General features: G+C 48.2%; 1 protein-coding gene across 37 annotated transcripts in view; it reads right to left on the bottom strand.

Moving 5' to 3' along the window:
• Nucleotides 1–17,752, bottom strand: part of TCF7L2 (transcription factor 7 like 2) — a 197,799-nt gene that overhangs the window by 12,848 nt on the left and 167,199 nt on the right. For 18 of the 37 annotated variants that reach the window (XM_044240523.1, XM_044240528.1, XM_044240527.1 and 15 more), the window contains 6 exons: nucleotides 12,741–12,873; nucleotides 10,478–10,580; nucleotides 8,383–8,469; nucleotides 2,867–3,007; nucleotides 2,197–2,356; nucleotides 1,799–1,906 (listed from right to left, as the gene is read on the bottom strand). In XM_044240523.1, coding sequence (XP_044096458.1) covers nucleotides 1,799–1,906; nucleotides 2,197–2,356; nucleotides 2,867–3,007; nucleotides 8,383–8,469; nucleotides 10,478–10,580; nucleotides 12,741–12,873 — 732 coding nt within the window. The remainder of the gene's footprint in view (nucleotides 1–1,798; nucleotides 1,907–2,196; nucleotides 2,357–2,866; nucleotides 3,008–8,382; nucleotides 8,470–10,477; nucleotides 10,581–12,740; nucleotides 12,874–17,752) is intronic. The other 19 variants (XM_044240526.1, XM_044240534.1, XM_044240536.1 and 16 more) reach the window with 3 other exon arrangements.

The raw sequence follows: 17,752 nt of genomic DNA, 5'->3' as shown, positions 1-17,752 counted from the left end.
CAGAATTCCTCTCTGTGGTACCATCCTAGATCACTCAGACTTAGGTCTGTAGCAGGTAGAAGGTGGAGGTAAACTCTAAGAGCTTCTGACCCGAAACCAGGAGAAGAGTGTCCTGAAATGAGATGGCTGTGCATGTGGAGGCCACAGAGCTGGCCTGCTGCTGGAAATCTCCACCTTGAGGTCAGGTGGGGGTGAGCGGCAAGCCTGTGGGAGAGCATTCACTTTCTCATCCTCTTCCTTTCCATTCCAGAAGAAAGGCTTCCCCATGTACACATGCTGAGGGCGAATGGAAAGGTCCCAAGCAGCTACGACCCGGTGCATGACCATCTGTGAGTGACAAGGGCCCTGACCACAGCAAACATTCCAGTGAGAGATACCGGCACTAATTCCCATTTCAACTCCCAGGAGGAACAGAGCCTCGTGCGGCCAGCCAAGGCCACTGAGACCCAAAGGGCGGCGGCTGGGGGCAGTGATGAAGACGTGGGGGTGAACCCCAATGGTCTGTGTTCTCCGTACGCCTCTTCTCTGCACAGGGAAGAGCAGACTAGCAAGCACAGGTTGACAGGTATGGGAAACCATGAGAACAAGCAGAAGACGGCATCTGCTCGGGACCCCCAGCTTCCCGCCCGTGTCTGTGGCTTCTTGATGGCAGATTAGTTTTGAGAGTCACAACTAAGTCCCCTAATACCGTGTGGGCACACTTGTGACCAGCACTAACTGAACTGATCTCAACCCACGGACAGAGAGAGCGTGTTCACCACAGACGTCCACAGGAGAGCTAGGTCAGGAGCGTGCACGGGAGGAAGGCCCTGCCACGGCTCCACGCCACTGACCAGATATGGGAGGAGAAGCCCACTGCTGAAGTCAGGGCAAGCTTTGCCTTCACCACCCTAGAGAGTGAATGGTTAAGAATCACTTTATAACACCAAATGCCTTGGAATAAAAGCATCAGGTGAAATAAGAGACACGTCCTCCACCGGGAGGAGAGCCAGCCAGAAGGATGCTGGGCAAAACGCGGAACGAGAAATAACGGGGAGAGGACAGCAAGGTCAGGCGAGGACAGCAGCCCTGGGTGTCACAACTGCTGTGAGTAGTGAAAGCAACAATCCCACCGCGTCTCCTCAAACCCTGGGGAGGAAATTAGGCAAATCCTGCAGTCAACACAGAGACCTAGAAGACACCTCACGTGGCTTGGACCCTTTCCCGACCCTCCAGGGGACCCGAGGCCTTTCCCGTGCCCCACCAGAGGAAGACCACCGCCGGCTGCTCGCAGGGTCCTCCCACCGTGCCCCTCCCAGGAGGAACTGGATTTCCAACTTGTCCTGCACTACAGCGCAGGGCAATTGGTCCTTTTCTCCCTCGTAAGGGCCCAGGCCCTGCTGGAAGGCCTGGGAGGAATTAAACTCGCTCCACTGCTACCCAAGGCCTTCCCTGTCAGGCCCCATGAACCCTTGCTGAGAAGACTGAGGCACATCCCAGAGCTGGGTCTTTGCGAAGACTTGGGCAAGAAGGCGTGCACAGCTCCCGAGCTGGAACAACAGAACAGGGCCCTCCTCCCTCCTCCTTGAAGAACTCTGGCCTGCTGATGGAGCCATACTGGAAGCCAGGACGAAGACCCCCGCCCTTCCCCCAACCTCCCAGACTGGGGCTCAGACAGGATGCTCCTGGTCCCAGGAGTGTGCAGAACCAGAATGGTTCTGAGGCCTGATTTAAGGTGGCAGGTAGCACTCCCTTTGGGCAGAGGAATCCCCCAATACGTCTCTACAGACTGCGGTGCTGAGAAAAAATGAACACCTACATAGTTGTCCCGCGCGGACCAGCCGGGGTACAGCTGCATGTGAAGCTGTCGCTCCTTCCGGGCCAGCTCGTAGTACTTTGCTTGCTCTTCTCTGGACAGTGCGTGCCACTGGAGGGGACACAGAGGCGGGGAGAGGCGGACAAAACATCACAAACTACCCTGGGGCTGGGGCGAAAAGGCGGGTCGGCTCTGCAGGGTCCTGGCTCGCACGGGAGTGCTCAGACAAAACCTCACTTTGGGGAAGATGGCGGTGGGTGTGGAGAAGGTCGTTCTGGTCACGCTCCCATCAAGGCACAGAAGAAGTCAGCACGTGACTGAAGGGACAGGGCTACCGTGCCATGCCACCCACTGTACCCCGGGCCATCCATCCCCCTTCTCCCAGCGAAGGAGCGACGTACCCTCCGCCCCAGGATCTGGTTGATGGCCGCACTTTCTTTCAACGTGCACTCCGCCACGACCTTTGCCCTCATTTCCTTCATATACAACATGAACGCGTTAAGAGGTTTCTTTATGTGGGGCTTCTTCTTTTCTTCTTCCTTTTTGGAGTCCTGATGCTTTCTGGATATAGGCAGAACAGACAAACACAACCCCATAAACAATGGCAAGGTCCCACTTCCCCAGAGAACCCAGCTCCCCCGGCGGCTCAACACCCAAACCTAGCAGCTCTGAAGGAGAAGCACGCTTCCACTGCGGGCCTCCTCCAGCCTGGAAAATGGAACAAAAACATCCCAGCAGGTGTGTGGGGGAAGAGAACGATTTCGCAATCACTTCCTCGAGGGTCCCAGGCACACTGTTTTCCTAAGCCGGGGGCTTGGGGGAGAAGAACAGCGTGGCCAGTAGCCCCTGGGCCGGCGCCTCCCGCGCTCGCAGGACAGGCTTCCAAACGTTCAGTCGTGGGGGAGGGCCGGGGACACGGGTGCAAATCCGAGCCTGTCTGAGGACACAGGTCTACCCGAGGCGCTCGTACCACGGCCAGCCACAGGCAGGGCCACCGCCCAGCAGCCACGGCATCAACAACAGGCTAGACAAGACGGGGAAGCAGAAAGTGACCGAAAGAGTAACACTCACGAGCTGTGGAGTGAGCCGACGTCACTCTGGGAGGATTCCTGTTTGACTGTTGGCGTGACTATGGCCGGGTGGGGGATGCCGGTCGTATGTAGAGTGTGATGTGGTGGGACCATATGGGGAGGGAACCTGGAAGACAGGAAGCTGTGTAAATCGTCAGAATCAAAATGAATGAATGGGGAGGGATGTGTACACACAATTTAAAAAAAAAAAAAAAAAAAACCCCAGCACGTAACACTCACATGAAAGCAACCCAAGGCATATGAAACCTGTCAGCATTAATTAGTGATAAATTAAACATAATGATTCTCATAATGTCATTAAAGCCAATCTTCCCCTTCATTATTGCTACTGACAAGAGACATTATGATTTTTAACATCTTTAGCAAAAGACAAATACAACGGATGTACTTGGGCGGAAAAGTAGGCTCAGACTACCTGCTGGAAATCACACGTCCACTTGTTTTTTGAGGCATTATTAGTGGCATCTAAGAAGACAATTTCCTAAGTTCTAATCAGCTCTAGAATGAAAGGTGAAATCTATTGTTGCATATGGACAGCTGAATAAAATATTAACGTGGCTGAAGCACACATTTTTGACAACGCCATACATGCCGCATTAAGCCAAATTCTGCTGATAGAGTACAATAAAATATTTCTTTTGCTTTTGCTGGTATGCCCCATCATTTTGACAGGAATGAGAGAAAGTGAGGCAGGAAGATGGGGAAAATCCAAATACTTCCTATCTGGTTCTCTTCATAAATCACAGATATTTTACGTAAGCTTATGCCCACTTATGGAAAGATGAAAAAAAAAAAAAGCTGTATTTTATACACACACACATAAATGGAGCTTTGAATTCGGATGCATATACCCTCTCCTGCTCTGTAATTCTAGTATTCCTAAATTACATTTACTTAATAGGCTGCCTATGCCTTCAAAGGCCTTCTAAATGATTATCCAAGTGGTAACTCTATGAATAAAGGTTGTTTTCTCCTCTAATACAGTCCATTTTTAAGGAAGTTCTTTGAAACCCCCCTTAGGCCCTGAATTAGCATTTCTCTACCATGAAAACTCACCAGAACATAAAGAGCTAGTTTTAAAATGCTCATCTTGGCCCACATGTGGAGTGACAACGGGATCAGACAAACAGCTTTCATGTTTTCTGATATGCTTGGAGTCGCCATGAGTTGTACTGGGTTAGAAGAACCACCCTTCTTAAGAGAACACATACCACTGTAGAGAATAGTAGGGTGAGGGGCAAAAAGGGTAGAACCCCGAGAGAAACAAAATGGACAGGCTCCCACCTGTCCGGGTTAGGCAAGTGAGCAGGTGGGCACTGTCTGGGGGAAGGAGAACCAGATCAAGCAGTTGATGCTTTCTTCATCAATCCAAACCAGTACAGTCCCATAGAGCATCCAGAGAATGAAGACCTGCCCTCGAGGCTGCCGACTCTGGTGGGCAGTGGAGACGCTAGTAAGGGCTTACTGAGACAGTGACTGCAAGAGGACCCTGCGTTTATAAGGTTCTTTTCCTATGTGGACTGGAGATGAAAAGATTTTCCATTTCACCCAAATAATGTAGCAAATGTGAACTTGAAAATGGTTTAAAAAAAAAAAAATTAACTAACCGAATCTGTGTAGATCAACGGAGAAAATACCAATGCACAAGCCAGATTTCTAAAGGGGCCCAGACTCAGAGTGGACATTTGACAGAAATTCCATCCTGATGTGGCCCTCTCCTGCCACTACCTTTTACAAATTAAAGCCAGTATCAAAGTTTGGTAACAATGACACGATTTTTTAGTAAGAACCATGTAAATCCTTTAGGATATATGAGAGGAAGGATGGAAAGAAAAGAGGGAGGGAGGGAAAGAGTCTAAGAGAAAAAGAGGAAGAAAAAACAAACAACCTCCATTCCCTTTCCCTGAGAAAATGAAAAGCAAACCCTCGGAAGGCACTTGGGCTCCCATGTTACTCCCTGCTCCTTCCCACTGCATGAGGGCCTCTGAGGAAACAGAAGTTAAGAACATGTGTTCTTGGAAGCCCTTGGGTGAAGCGGTGGGTGGAGTGGCAGCTTTTACTGCGAATTTTAAAGGCTTGACATTCCTCAAATACATATGTTCTCTTCTTGCTGAATGAGAATATGTGTACAGACATGAGAGAGAGAGAGAGAAGGGGGAAGGTGGGGACCACAGAGAGGGAGAGAAGGGGGGAGGGGGGAGAGACAGAGAAACACTGTGTGTGTATGGTGTAGGTAGTAGGTGTGTGTGGGGGGGTGTGTGGGGACACCACCCTCCCCCCCCCCCCGCAAACACCACAGGCAGATACTACAGTTCCAGCACATTTTGGGGTGGGGCCAAATTTCCAGTGCAGGCCACGGGGAACGAACACTTCCAAGTTCACACGCCTACACACATACTCATCTGTCTGACGAATGTATAGCAGAAAAAGAACCGGGATGTTGGGCGTCGGCGGGGGTGGGGGGGCGGGGGTACAGGCACACCTTGGCTCAAGAAATTCCTTTCTGTGGACAACTATTTCATGAAATGCGATAAACACCCTAAAAATTCTAAGCAGCTCATTATATACCCCCGTCTGCTTTTATGGCTCCGAGCCAGAATATAATGATGAACCTTAACTTGTTAAGGACAACTAATTTTTGTTTCTGGCTGTCTCAGGGGCTCCTCTCTTGCTCACTCTCACTTTACTTCACTGTTGACACGTTTCTGTTAACTGGATGTCATCCGGCGGCCTTGATTTCATGCACAAGCAGTGGGATGCATTTTCCTCGTGCAACAATCCTGCTTTGAGTTGCATTAGGTTTGTCATTATTCTCTCATTTTCCCCCTTGCACTGGTAACATTTCATCTCTTCCTGCCTTATTTTTTGTGAGCCACGGTGCACCCACATTATGGTTTATACATGATCTCGCTCCCTTTGAAGCCGGCAGATTTCAGAGCCCGCTCTCGTCAGGAGAAGAGCCTTGCACCAATTTAGCAGGCTGAGGGCCCGGAGCTCCAACATCTCAATCTAAAGGGGGTCACAGGGTGGCACAAGTGAGTGTCAGCAAGAGCTGTTTAATTGCCAATCTAGGCTTCTCCATGGTGTTTAAAGTATAATGACCCATCACTTAATTCTGAGAAGTCCTGGCCCCGGCTGCTGAATAGAATGAATATCAAAGGGTGTTCTGGAACAGGGCAAGCTGCCTACATTTCCTATAACTGCCATAAGTATAATAGCCCCATACTTCTGTCGCCCCATTACCACAATAATGTATTTAATTTGCTGTATACGCTTTTTAACTAGCTACCTTTCATAAGGCCTACCTGGGGAATCGGCGGCCTCCCCCCTGCACCCTGAGCCCCTAACCTTTCCTCCCACTGTTTCCTTCCTCTCCACCACCCCTTTGCCCACCTCTAAATCATCGGCTAACCTCCTAATGATAATTCAATCGATAAGCTTAACCCCAATCCCTATCCGACAATTCCTTCACTGCTTTTAACCTCTCAAAGGCACCAAGTAAACAAACATGAAAACAATCGGGGGTATGATAAATGCTGGTTTGCAGGGAAGAGACGCTGTGGATTAGGAGCTGCTCTCCGAAGCAGCTCTCGTCCTGGGAGACTCCCAATTCGTTCCCAGGCTTTGCAAGGTGGTGATGACATTATGTAATGAACGGAACCTTCCTCTTTTCACTGGAGAAGAGGATGCAAAGGCATTTGCCCGCCTAACCCATATCGGTGTGGATTTTGAAACCGAGATCCTTTACCCCATGTAGGGACTGGATCTTTAAAATGTCGGGATCGCTACGGTATAATTACAAATGGGAGGTACACCACAGCCTGTTTTTCTTCATGAATGTGATTCTTACTCTTTCCCCCACCAGCATTACTGTTTTGTAAGCAGGAAACCCTCCTTCTGGTCTTGGGTTCCCATATACACCATGGAGGTTGGGGGAAGATGCTAGGGACAGCATCCTTGCCATGTAATGCATGCTGATTTAATTATGGGCCATCATCAAAATGGATTACTTGTTGTAGCCCATCAGGAAAGTCTAAACCTCCACCGATTTAATTAACTTGACTGAAAATCAGATGAACAGAAAATAAAACTATCATTAGGAGCGATTAGTGACTACTTAAGCCTACTGCTGCCAACCAGTTTGTAAATAAACTAGCACTCATTGAAAAATTAGCCAGAATTAATTAGAGGGAGGAAAAGGAGAACAGGGGATTAGAAAGATCCAGGTACACACAAGTGGGTGTATCTGTGTGTGCATATTACACACATATTTATGTGCATAGAGATATACGAATGCATACGCACACACCACTTTTTTTTTTTGAAGGAAGAAGTTACCATTTTTATCCAAATAAACACAGCAAAATATTTCATACGAAGTAGAAGTCAGTGCGGAGCTTGTGACCCAAAATATTTAAATTAGAAGTTGAAGATCCTCCCCTATTAAGGAAAGTAAACATCATTCTGTCCTTTGTCTGGGTGTAGGAATTCTTTGCTGGCTATTTGATGGGTCCTTTTCAAATTCCTGTTCTGCACACACGATTTTTTTTTTTTTTTTAAGCTTTCCAAGACTTCGAGCGACATAGGCCAGTGTGGCGGTCACCGGCCACACGTGGCTTTTGAGTACGTGAAATGTGGCCAGTCGAAATTGAGATGTACTGTTAAGTGTAAAATACATACCAGATTTAAAAAAAGAAAGTACAAAACAGAATGTAAAATCTCATTGACGGTTGCTTTACAGGGCTAAATGCAAAAATGAGAATATTTTGACAATAGGTTGAATAAAACAGATCCTTAAAAAGAATTTCACCTGGGTTTCCCTCCCTGATATCGAACTTCTTTAAAACCGTGGCTAATAAACAACTTAAAATTCCATATGGGGCTCCTCCCCCTGCTTTTTTAAAGATTTTATTTATTTGACAGAGAGAGACACGGTGAGAGAGGGAACACAAGCAGGAGGAGCGAGAGAGGGAGAAGCAGGCTTCCTGCTGAGCAGGGAGGGGGCTCCCCTTCTAATTCTTTGGGTTAGTACTACTTTCCAGAGGTGTGTGTTGGGACATGGGTGTCCCTTCTTGTTGACAGTAAAGAATCTAATTTTGAAAAGACCACACCCTTCCTCAAACTCTCCTTTACATACTATTAAAATGACTTCCACCCTTTCTGTTCTTACCCAGTATAGGGGAACAGAGAAACAACATTTTAAAAAGTTCTATATGTCCTAACTACTTTTTCCCACCTTTGTAAGTCTTTAAAAAAAAAAATACTGTTCAATACATCGATTCCCAGTTCAACCTCAAAACTTTGACATCACCTATCTTAGAAGTTCAGGTTAATTTTTTCAGTGTTTTCTAGGAGTAAAGCCCAATGCCCTATTGGTCTTAGACCATTAGGATAACTTGAAGAAGCGGCCGCTGGATGGCCTGGAAACCATCTAGAGCACTTCCTGAGAAGTTCCCAATGGTTGACTTGGTTGGAGGCCCCCGTTTTGGAACTCACCTGGACATGGAAGCGTTGACAGTCAGAGCTGTGGGGTAGGGGTGACGGAATCCTCCTGTCGTGATTGGGTACACTGGCTGACCTTGCCTAAAAAAGAGGGGGGGGTACAAAGTAAGAGAGCGCAAACAAGGGTGGGGGTGGGGAAAAGAAAAAGAAGAAAAAGGGAAAGTTCTCTCTGCACAGTAAGCTTTATTCTCATTTGATCAGAACAAAAATCTTGGGGATTGTACAGGAAGGATCAAAGGGAAGAAACACAGAACAATTTGAATGCCATAAATCTGATAGGAATGGCTAATTAAATTTTATAACCTCTGCTTATGTCAATAGAGACCCTCTCCCCAAGCTGAAACTAGGTGTTTTGTTGTAATAATTAAAGGCGAAGTCTCGCTTGCTTTAATGGAGCCATCACACTAATTGAGGGCTACACATCCAAAGGAAAACAATAATGAATGTAAATTTATACCAAAATAAAGTGCAGTGAATCAAAGGACTTCAGTTACGCTTTGGGCCTCTTTCGGTATTTAGATCTCGGTGAGAAAACATTAAATTAACAGAGCTTAATTTGTAGCCTTTTGTCAAATTAACAAGTGTTGACAAGAGTTACCGGGGGGAGAGTCCCCAAGAAGAATTGTGGGTAACCAATAGACAATCACACCTCATTACAATAATTAAAAAATACAGCAACATGCAAAATAGCATCCTCATGAAAGACACACAACTTTTTCTGACAGAGGGTTGTCTGAGTTGGCTATTCCTTTTTATCTAGCCTTCAAATATCTGCCCATCAGCTGAACGGGGCAAGGGATGACAGAGAACGAGTCCAGGAATATGGTCCCATTTTCTGAGGAAGGAACGGGATACAAGCTCACGTCCGTGTCTACCCTCCCCAACAAAATGAAGGAGAAAAAAAATCAACAGAAAGTACACCCACGGTCAGTATTTTGTACAGCTACTTCAGACTCCAAGCTGTTTTTCACAGAACAGGATAGAGTGTGTTCAACTAGAGAAACATGGGGCAAACTATTCCAGACTGTATCTTCTATAAGGCTACAACAGGGGGTCTTCCCCAAAACCCAAACTTCAGAGTTTAACCCAGGACATATTTCTGTTAAGACAATAAATTGTCCTTGTTTTTTAGAGTAGCGATCACGGATACACATGGAGAAATACACACACAAGAATGCAATCACAAAACAGATATTACATGCATACACACACACACACACACACACACACACACTTGCGCGTGGTATGCTTATGCAGTAAAGGCCTTTCTACTCTGGCTTGGAAATACACATTTTTCAAGTCGTCTTAAGGAAGGTTAATGGATGGTACTATAAAAGCAAGACTGGGTGATAGGAAGACAAATAGTAAAAGGCGATTCGATGTCCTGCGCACTGCCAGTAACCTTGGCTGACACTCAGGAAGGCTCCGTGTGCTGCAGGAGGGATTTCCAAAGCCCCACCCCCACCCCTCACAATCAGGTGAACCAAGAATCGCAGAGAGATGCTGGCTGCATACCGTCTGTCCCAACAGGCAGCCCTTTCCACTCTTGTTGCCAGTCTTGGGAGCAATGGTCAGGATGGGGCGAGGGGTTATGGGCTTCTGGGGAAACCCCACCCACTCTCACCCTGTTTCAAAATGACATTATGCCTGTTGCCACTCCTGTGCTGCCTCAAACCAACAACAAACAGGCCTCCAGACTGGGCTGCCACCAGCAGGAGAGCCATGACCGACTTTCTCTGACAGAAGCCCTGAGCGCCTCTGCTATTCCTGAAGTACTTGAAGGACACCCTTGTTTACAGAGAGAAACCCAGAGTCTTTGGAGGCTGTGGGTTCAGAATGCTAAGTATCAACAATGTTTCTCCTACATGGCCCATCCGAAGGGCTACTGACTCGCCAGTTTCCCCACGGGGCACCTTGTGCAGCATCTTCCCCAAGCACCCCCTGCCAGGGTTGGTGGGGACCAACCCGGTCTTCCGAAACTCACACACATGTACACACATGCACGCATGTGCACACACACGCACAGGATAAATAATAAGCATGCCCATGTAAGAAACAAAAAGGGAATTAAAAAAATGGAACTCCTTACTGTGGTACTAACCATCCTAGCGGATGGGGGATTTGTCCTACGGTGCCAGGCGATAGCGGGTAATACGGAGATATATCTGGAGGGTGTGGAGGCCGTGGGATTCCTGGGAGAAGAAGCAGCATTTCGGTTACCAAGGAGGAGAGAAGGACAGAGAAACTGCCAAGGGATGGGAACAGGGAAAGGAGGATAGAGACTTCTCTCCTATGAGCAGAGCTAGCGTGAGATTCTTTCCATGACTGTGGTCATTAAGAGTTGTGGGTAGGTTTTGTTCATCATCTCTCCCTGCTCTACCTTGACAAAGTGGTTTATCTCCTTCTAGATGGATGGGTACACGGGGTAGACGCAGACCCTGAAAATACTGTCTTGGGTATTTCTGCCTTATGGGATCAGTGTGATTACTGAGATTAAAGAAAAACCTGAAGGGTCTGGCACATTGTTGGTGATCGAGTCATGTAAATGCTCTTTGCCCTCCCAACTTGGCCTCTACTCCTTTTACTTCTAATGCACCAGAGTCCCCTCTTCTAAGTTTCTAACAATGCCTTTCCAGTTATGGCTTTTGGAAGGGTGACTCTTGCCTTCTTTCAAAAAAGGTAGCTCTTCTAGAATGTCTCCACCTCAGCTGAGAGGCGGAACTGTGGCAGAAACTCACCAGGAACCATGGCCTCTTCTCCAGGGTAGGATCTGAATTGAGCAGACCAGCGGACGCAGGTCTAGAACCTACTTCTCTGGAGGCAGCCATCTAGGAGAACCAGCCCTAGCCGCTGACCAGGTAGACATGACACAAGACACAGCTGAGCACATCCTAAAGGCCCAAGTGACTGCACACTTACTCCACAGGCTCCTGCCCTCAATCCTGAGCAAAGCAAGAGTGCTGGAAGCAATTCTGACACAGAGGGACTGATCTAAGCAGCTGAACTGGGAAGAAAATGAACAATGCTACAGAATTAACGCAGTACTGGAGGTAATGAGCTGCGTGTCTGCGGATGAAAACTATTCCATTTCTTAAAATTCATTCAGGAAGCTTTTAATCTGTAAGTTAAGTCTCCCTGGGTGACATTTTCATGCAGACATGGCTTTCTCTCTATTACAAAAACCAAACAGATTAGCTGGTCTTGGACCCTACACCAAGCCATTTGCACACTTGAAAGAATGTTCGCAGAGGAAAAGTAAACAGTCTGCAGACGTTAATCATATGTTTTACGATAACCATTTAAAAGCTATTCCCTGTACTACCATTATTTAAATGAGACGTTGATGCTGCCATTCACTTGCAGAGCCTGAGGCCGGCTGGCGGCCTCCTCCAGCCATCCAAGCACCAGGCTGGGTCCCCCACGAGCACAAAGGGGGCTCAGAGGCTGGTGAAAACCAGCTAATGTGTAGTTTCATTCAGAGGCAGCGAAGTCTGCATGAACAGGCAATCTACCTCAGCTCGACACCAAACAATCCCGTCTGACAAAGTGACACGGGACAGCCATTTAGCATCCATCCTTCTAATGAACTAGCTGGTTGGAGAAACCCCGGGCAGTGTACCACCCGGCCTGGCCTGGCCTCAGCTCTTCTCCCAAGACCATCCCACTAGGAGCTGCGGCCGGTTGCTGGTTGTTAGAGGAGGTCACAAGGAACCCTGCTTTCTCTTTCCCTCTGAGGAAAAAGCAGTTGATGAGCACATGGGATGGAAGGGAGGGTAAAGGGTTAAGGCTGAAGGGTGACGTGACACCTTCCGCCTGAGACCCTACTGGTTGTTCCACGATGAACCTGGTTTTCACATCTGTATAATGGGCTTGGTGGTACTGCAGAAGAGGAGCCCAAATAAATCAGCAACGACGATGCGGGACCCAGTGACGATTGCACCACACCGTCATCATCAAGTGACTAGAGTTCCTCAGCTGCTAAATGAACCAGAGCTTTGGGGGGCCATGCTGGTGGGGTTCCTCTATTCCCAAGCTTCTGAGAAGGAGACCATGAGATACCTACTCCTCGTGGACGCCTACGAGAAGCTACTCCTGAAAAACAGTATGGGATTCATAGCCAGCCCTTCCAGTGGGTATGCGGAGCTCTAGAAAGATCATTGGTGCTCCATATGGGCTTCTTTTAAGGACGGGGGAAGCTACTCCCTCCCCGGGCTCTGGCCTCCCCGAAGTACTTTCTTCTCAACACCCAGGAGAGGAACAGGAGCCCCTCCACAGTGCCCACAGCCCGTCCCAAATCCCAGGGGTCAGGCGCAGACCCAGCACATGCGCCTGGCACCGAACGCTTGGCCTACCTGTTTTGGGGTCAACGTCAGCGGGTAAGTGTGGAGGTGGGTTTCCCGGGGTGAAGTGCTCATTGCTATACGTGATGAGCGGCGTGAGGGGGTGAACATGGTGAGGGTGCTGCACGACCGGCACTTTGTTCGACTGCGGGAGGGAAAGAAACAGAGAAGGACACCATCAGCCTGGCTCCCAGCAGCCCGAGACTTCCCAACACAGGCCCCGGGTGCTCCTGGGGCCACGCCCTCCCGCCCGGATTCTGGCAGATGCGCTCAATCCCGCCCGCAACCCTGGCCCTGATCCAGGTATTAAAAGTAACAGGTATTTGTAAAGCCTGCTTTCTGGGTGGGCACGCTTCCGTTTTTACCTCCCTACGGAGCCTGGCTGTAAAAAGTGCCTCCTCCACCACCACCCCATCACAGACCCTGACTCTGCTCTTTCCCAGCCGTCAGATAAATCTGACGTGGGGACTTAATTGACTGGGGGCTGTGGGGCGGTCTCTGACCCCAGAGCCCCAGTGGAGGGACGTTCAGGAGGCAAGCAGGCTTCCCAGGGAACAGGCTAGGAACACCTTCCCTTACGAGAAACCAAGCAGGGCCCAAGTCCCACCCACACAGCCTCCCTATCCACCACCTCCCACTCCTAAGGGCTCCCTGCCCCGGGAACCAGCCAGCCTGCTACAGTCCTTTACCGATAGCACGGAAGAAAAGCTCCACTTCTGGTCTGGTTGGGGGTGTGAACTTTACCAGAAAACCCTAGACGGCCAGGCAAGCACCTGCATATTTTATGCAGATTACAGCAGCCCTGATTCATTAGGAATTTCATTAGCAAGTCATGGGGGAATGCTAATAAATTAACTGGATGATGATAAATTGGGCTAATAAAAGGGGTGCTGTCTAGAAATGGGCAGTTCCAGCAAACAAAGTACAAGCATTTTTATGTTCAGGAAGGGTGGATAGGTAGAAGGAGCAGGGGGGGAAAAAAAAAGAAAATAAGCATTTTAAAGATTTTTTTTAGGTGCCATGACCAGACCTTCCCAAATTCTTGTCCCCTTCTCCACCCCTGCTCCAACTCTCAGCCTGCCCCACCCCCTCCACTATGCTGTGCTGTAACTTAGCCCAGCAAGACCACAAAAGAAAAATGAAGCTGAAACAAGCGAACTACTGGGCCATTTACTGAGAGTAATCCAATTGCAAAAAAACCCTATTCCCCATAGAGGATTTTCACTAAAATCCTACAACAGGGACATTTAACCAGATTAGGTACCAGCGAAGATAAAGAGGCCAGTATTAGATGATGAATGGATTAGAGTCAAGTTTCATTTCAGAACGTGTCTTCATTTCCTTTTATTACTTTTAGGAAGGCACAACTTGCATTAACATCAAGGAAAAGGAATTGCATTACAAGGAAAGAAGTGAGGTTTCAGTGCTGCCCACTAGTGACTCTCGAGTTCAGGGACCACGGAGCACTTAGTTTGCTTTGCGTTTTTCTTCTTGTCCTTTTTTTTTTTTTTTAAATGAACAAGGAAGGGGTATAATATGCAAAGAGTATTTCTCACCCCAGTTAATTGTGTGGAAGGCATCTCTAAAAGGGGCTTCGAACTTGCATGAGCATGTTCGGAACGTAAAATATGGACTTCCTCCTCCATATGCTCCAGAAATGACTACAGAGAAAGAAGTCAACACTTGCAACAGCCTGGTTTAACGATTCTCATAAACAACTGGACGCTTCCAGAGGGGTAAGCTAGTGGCCCAAAGAGCCTCATGTTGTGAATTACCAGTTTGCAATCAAAGCACTGAAATGCAAAGGCCCAAAGCAGAGGGACCTTTGGTCACACGTCCCTAGCAGCCCTAAAGGTCTGGACAAGGCCAAAGCCAGCAGAATGAGGGGCTACTGCCTCAAGGCCATGGCCAACTGAAAAGTAGCCAACAACTGAACTCTTAAGGCACGCTGGGATGGAGAGGGGAAAGAGAAGGAGAGGGAGGGAGAGGAAGTCAGAAGAGCGAAGACCACCAGGAGGAAAGGAAGATGACTACTGCCAACTTCCAGACGTTTCTTTTGTTTGGTTGGAAAGATACACACCGGCTGAAATGTAAGAAGGCAGACCAGTTCCAGAGTAAGGGTGGAAAGACTATGCGATGAGTAGGAAGAACCACAGATAACCCAAAGCAGGGATGACTGTCACTTAGAGGTCAAAGGGCTTCTGAGAAACGGGACCACCAGAAACAATGGAAGGAAGCAAAGGATGGGGATTGAAGGGCCGGCAGTGGGCAGTGGAGCCTATAATTCTCCGCTCCAGCTTGTCTCTAGGAGATCTCTCAGCAGGAACCTGATTCAGTGGGTCTGGAATCAGGACCCACGCATCCTGAGTCAGCCTGTTGAGTTCCAGAGATGGTAGCTCTCTCTTCGGCCATGATGCATGACCCCCAGACCAGAGGACCACATGGGCACAGACAAGTACAAAGGGTAAGAGGCCCGGGTCCTAACAAGAGTCACAGAACCCAGAGTTCTCAAGAAAATCCATGGGAAGAGCTTAGCACTGAACCTACCACACGGTAAACACAGGACTGGTGGCTTATTATTCTTGGTATTTATTATTTTATCATTAGGGAGAAGCTGCCTGATGGCGCAGTTCTGTCTATGGCTCAGACGCACAAATTCCACGGCTGCTTTCCGTCTAGCTGTAAAACCTGTCTCAGGAAATGCAGGGAAAACCTTTCTCAAGACCACAAAAGAAAGGATAGCAAAGGATGAAGATAGACTCTGCACAAGAGTGGTGCTCAGCGGGGGTAGGATTTCAAAGTTAATTTTCCCTCTTCCTCTTAGAAACATGGAAGAAGCTCACTCTGACCAAAGTTGGACACCATCACCTTCACACTGTTTTTGCACAATATGGTTTTTTTCCAGTCCAGTCAGACTCTAAAACACGGGAGGGGGTGGATTCAAGTTGCCCACGATCTTGTATCTTCTGATCATGACTGTGTGCCAGGCAGATCCCTAGGAAACTACAGGTCTCACCAGGTTGACCAGTTCCCAAGCAAACAAGGGGAAGGGATGCAGTCAACCCGACAGAGTCCAGGGTCCAGTCATGATTCCCATACGGCCTGCCTGTTCCTGCGCTACTACTGGGCACACGGGAGGGTGTTCTTCATGAAAATGCCCCATCTCTCTAGCCCAAGGACCCCACAGTCCTTTCTTTCTATGTCACATCATGTCTATGCTGGAGTCACGTATATACCTTTCTTGATTCCACTGTAGCTAGACTCCTTAAGGACAAAGACTGTGTCTTCTAGAACCTTCCATCCCCTGTCATGCCCCGCTTGTGTCAGTGGTGAGACTCAAGCTGCTGAAGAGCCACTGAATTGCAACTGCAGTCACGAGAGGAAGAGATCACACAGTCTCACAGGTTCATTCACCAACATGGAGTCACTCAGAATCATAGAACAAAGCTGGACAGACCTTCAGAAACCAGATAGTCGTATCTTTATCAGGTCAGTACCTTAAAAATGGTTTACGAGCCCCTGGCATAGACACAGTGACCAAGAGTGAAGGCTGTGATGCAAGGAAGACCCAGACTGAAATTTTACTTGACTCGTCTAGCTGTAAAACCTGTCTCAGGAGCTTCGTCCTGTCTCTGCAAACTCTAGATGCGACAAGGGTCAACCTCAGAGCATCACTGTGAAAATTAAGGCTCAAGCCTATAAAATGCTCAATAGTGGTCCTGGCACAGAGCTACACATGCAAAGAAGCTCTGAAAAATACTGTCCGAAGAGTTCTAATGCGGAGTACACAGTGGAGGTACAGTTGGCCACCCCTCTAATCAAAGTCCCAGAAAGGAAATGCATCCACAGATGGCACACACTCCTTAATTCAAAGGCATGACGTTTATTATAGGGCAAGAGTATGTGGCACTTTTTCGGTCACCCTTCCACAAGCGCATGCTTCTTCTTAAAAATGTGATATTTAACTGACAAATTTTTTCATCTCTTTTGAGAAAAAAACCATCATTTTATCATGCTAACAAATACGAAAGCCCACAGAAGAACTGAATAGCTAGAGATAACCAAAGGCCTTCCAGAATCAGGATGAGGGCCTTGAAGCAGGAGTTCATATAAGCGAAACACCAACCAACCCAAATAGGAAATGTCCCTTAGATTTTCCCCTTTCCTACAATCAGTGCCCACTTCTTTAAGGGGGCCCTTAAGGATTGTGTCCCAAACTGTTACCGCCTTAAGAGATTCAACAGTGAAAAGTATCATTCCTGGGGGAAAGACTCAGACAACCTTCCAGAAATCATCTAGGGAATCTAAGTGAAAATGATAATCCATGCTGGTGGGATAAACAGCTGGAAATATGCCTCTCTCCCCATTTTATCTTTTTATAGACAAGAGTCCACTATTTAAGGCAAACTACTGCAACATGGAACCAGGAACCTTTGAGGCAACCACCTTATCTAAATATTAAGTAGGTCTTCAAAACTGCCTAGGGTGTGCAACATCATTACCTCCAGTGACAGCTGACTAACATTCAAGGTCGGGGTGGTGGCGGTCCCGGAGAGTCGCATGGAGAGCCTAGTTACTCGTATCTAACCCTTTAGGAACAGGCTGAAAAGCAGGAATCTCCGAGCCACAAAAACAACGAGAGTGACTAAAACATTCCACGTAAGGTCCAGGAGTTACCCTACAGTTGCCCACACACACCCACGCCATCAGCACCTGGCACTCCCCCCCTGGAGCCCCCAAGAACCCTTCGTCTGAGGAGCTGAGGGAGAACAGGACAGAGGAGCACTGTCAGGTGCTGTTCCCGGAGCTCTCCCGTCAACCCCTGCACAGCTCACCACTGCTGCCTCTGAGTGCAGCCTTCCCACTGAACCTGGCTTAGCGCTGCGCACGACATACTGTATTAAATCCTCACAACACACCTATGAAGTCGCTGGCATTTCTTATTCGTTCTGCACAGCAGGTGTTGCAGATCACAGGCCTTGGGGAGGTGGTGTTTCCAGGTTTTCCTGCTCACCTGCCCGTGA

This window comes from Neovison vison, chromosome 2 (genome assembly GCF_020171115.1).
Source record: "Neovison vison isolate M4711 chromosome 2, ASM_NN_V1, whole genome shotgun sequence".
In the NCBI taxonomy this organism is placed as follows: Eukaryota; Metazoa; Chordata; class Mammalia; order Carnivora; family Mustelidae; genus Neogale; species Neogale vison.
The sequence above is the reverse complement of the archived record's forward strand: the minus strand, read 5'-3'. Positions and strand labels throughout refer to the sequence as shown.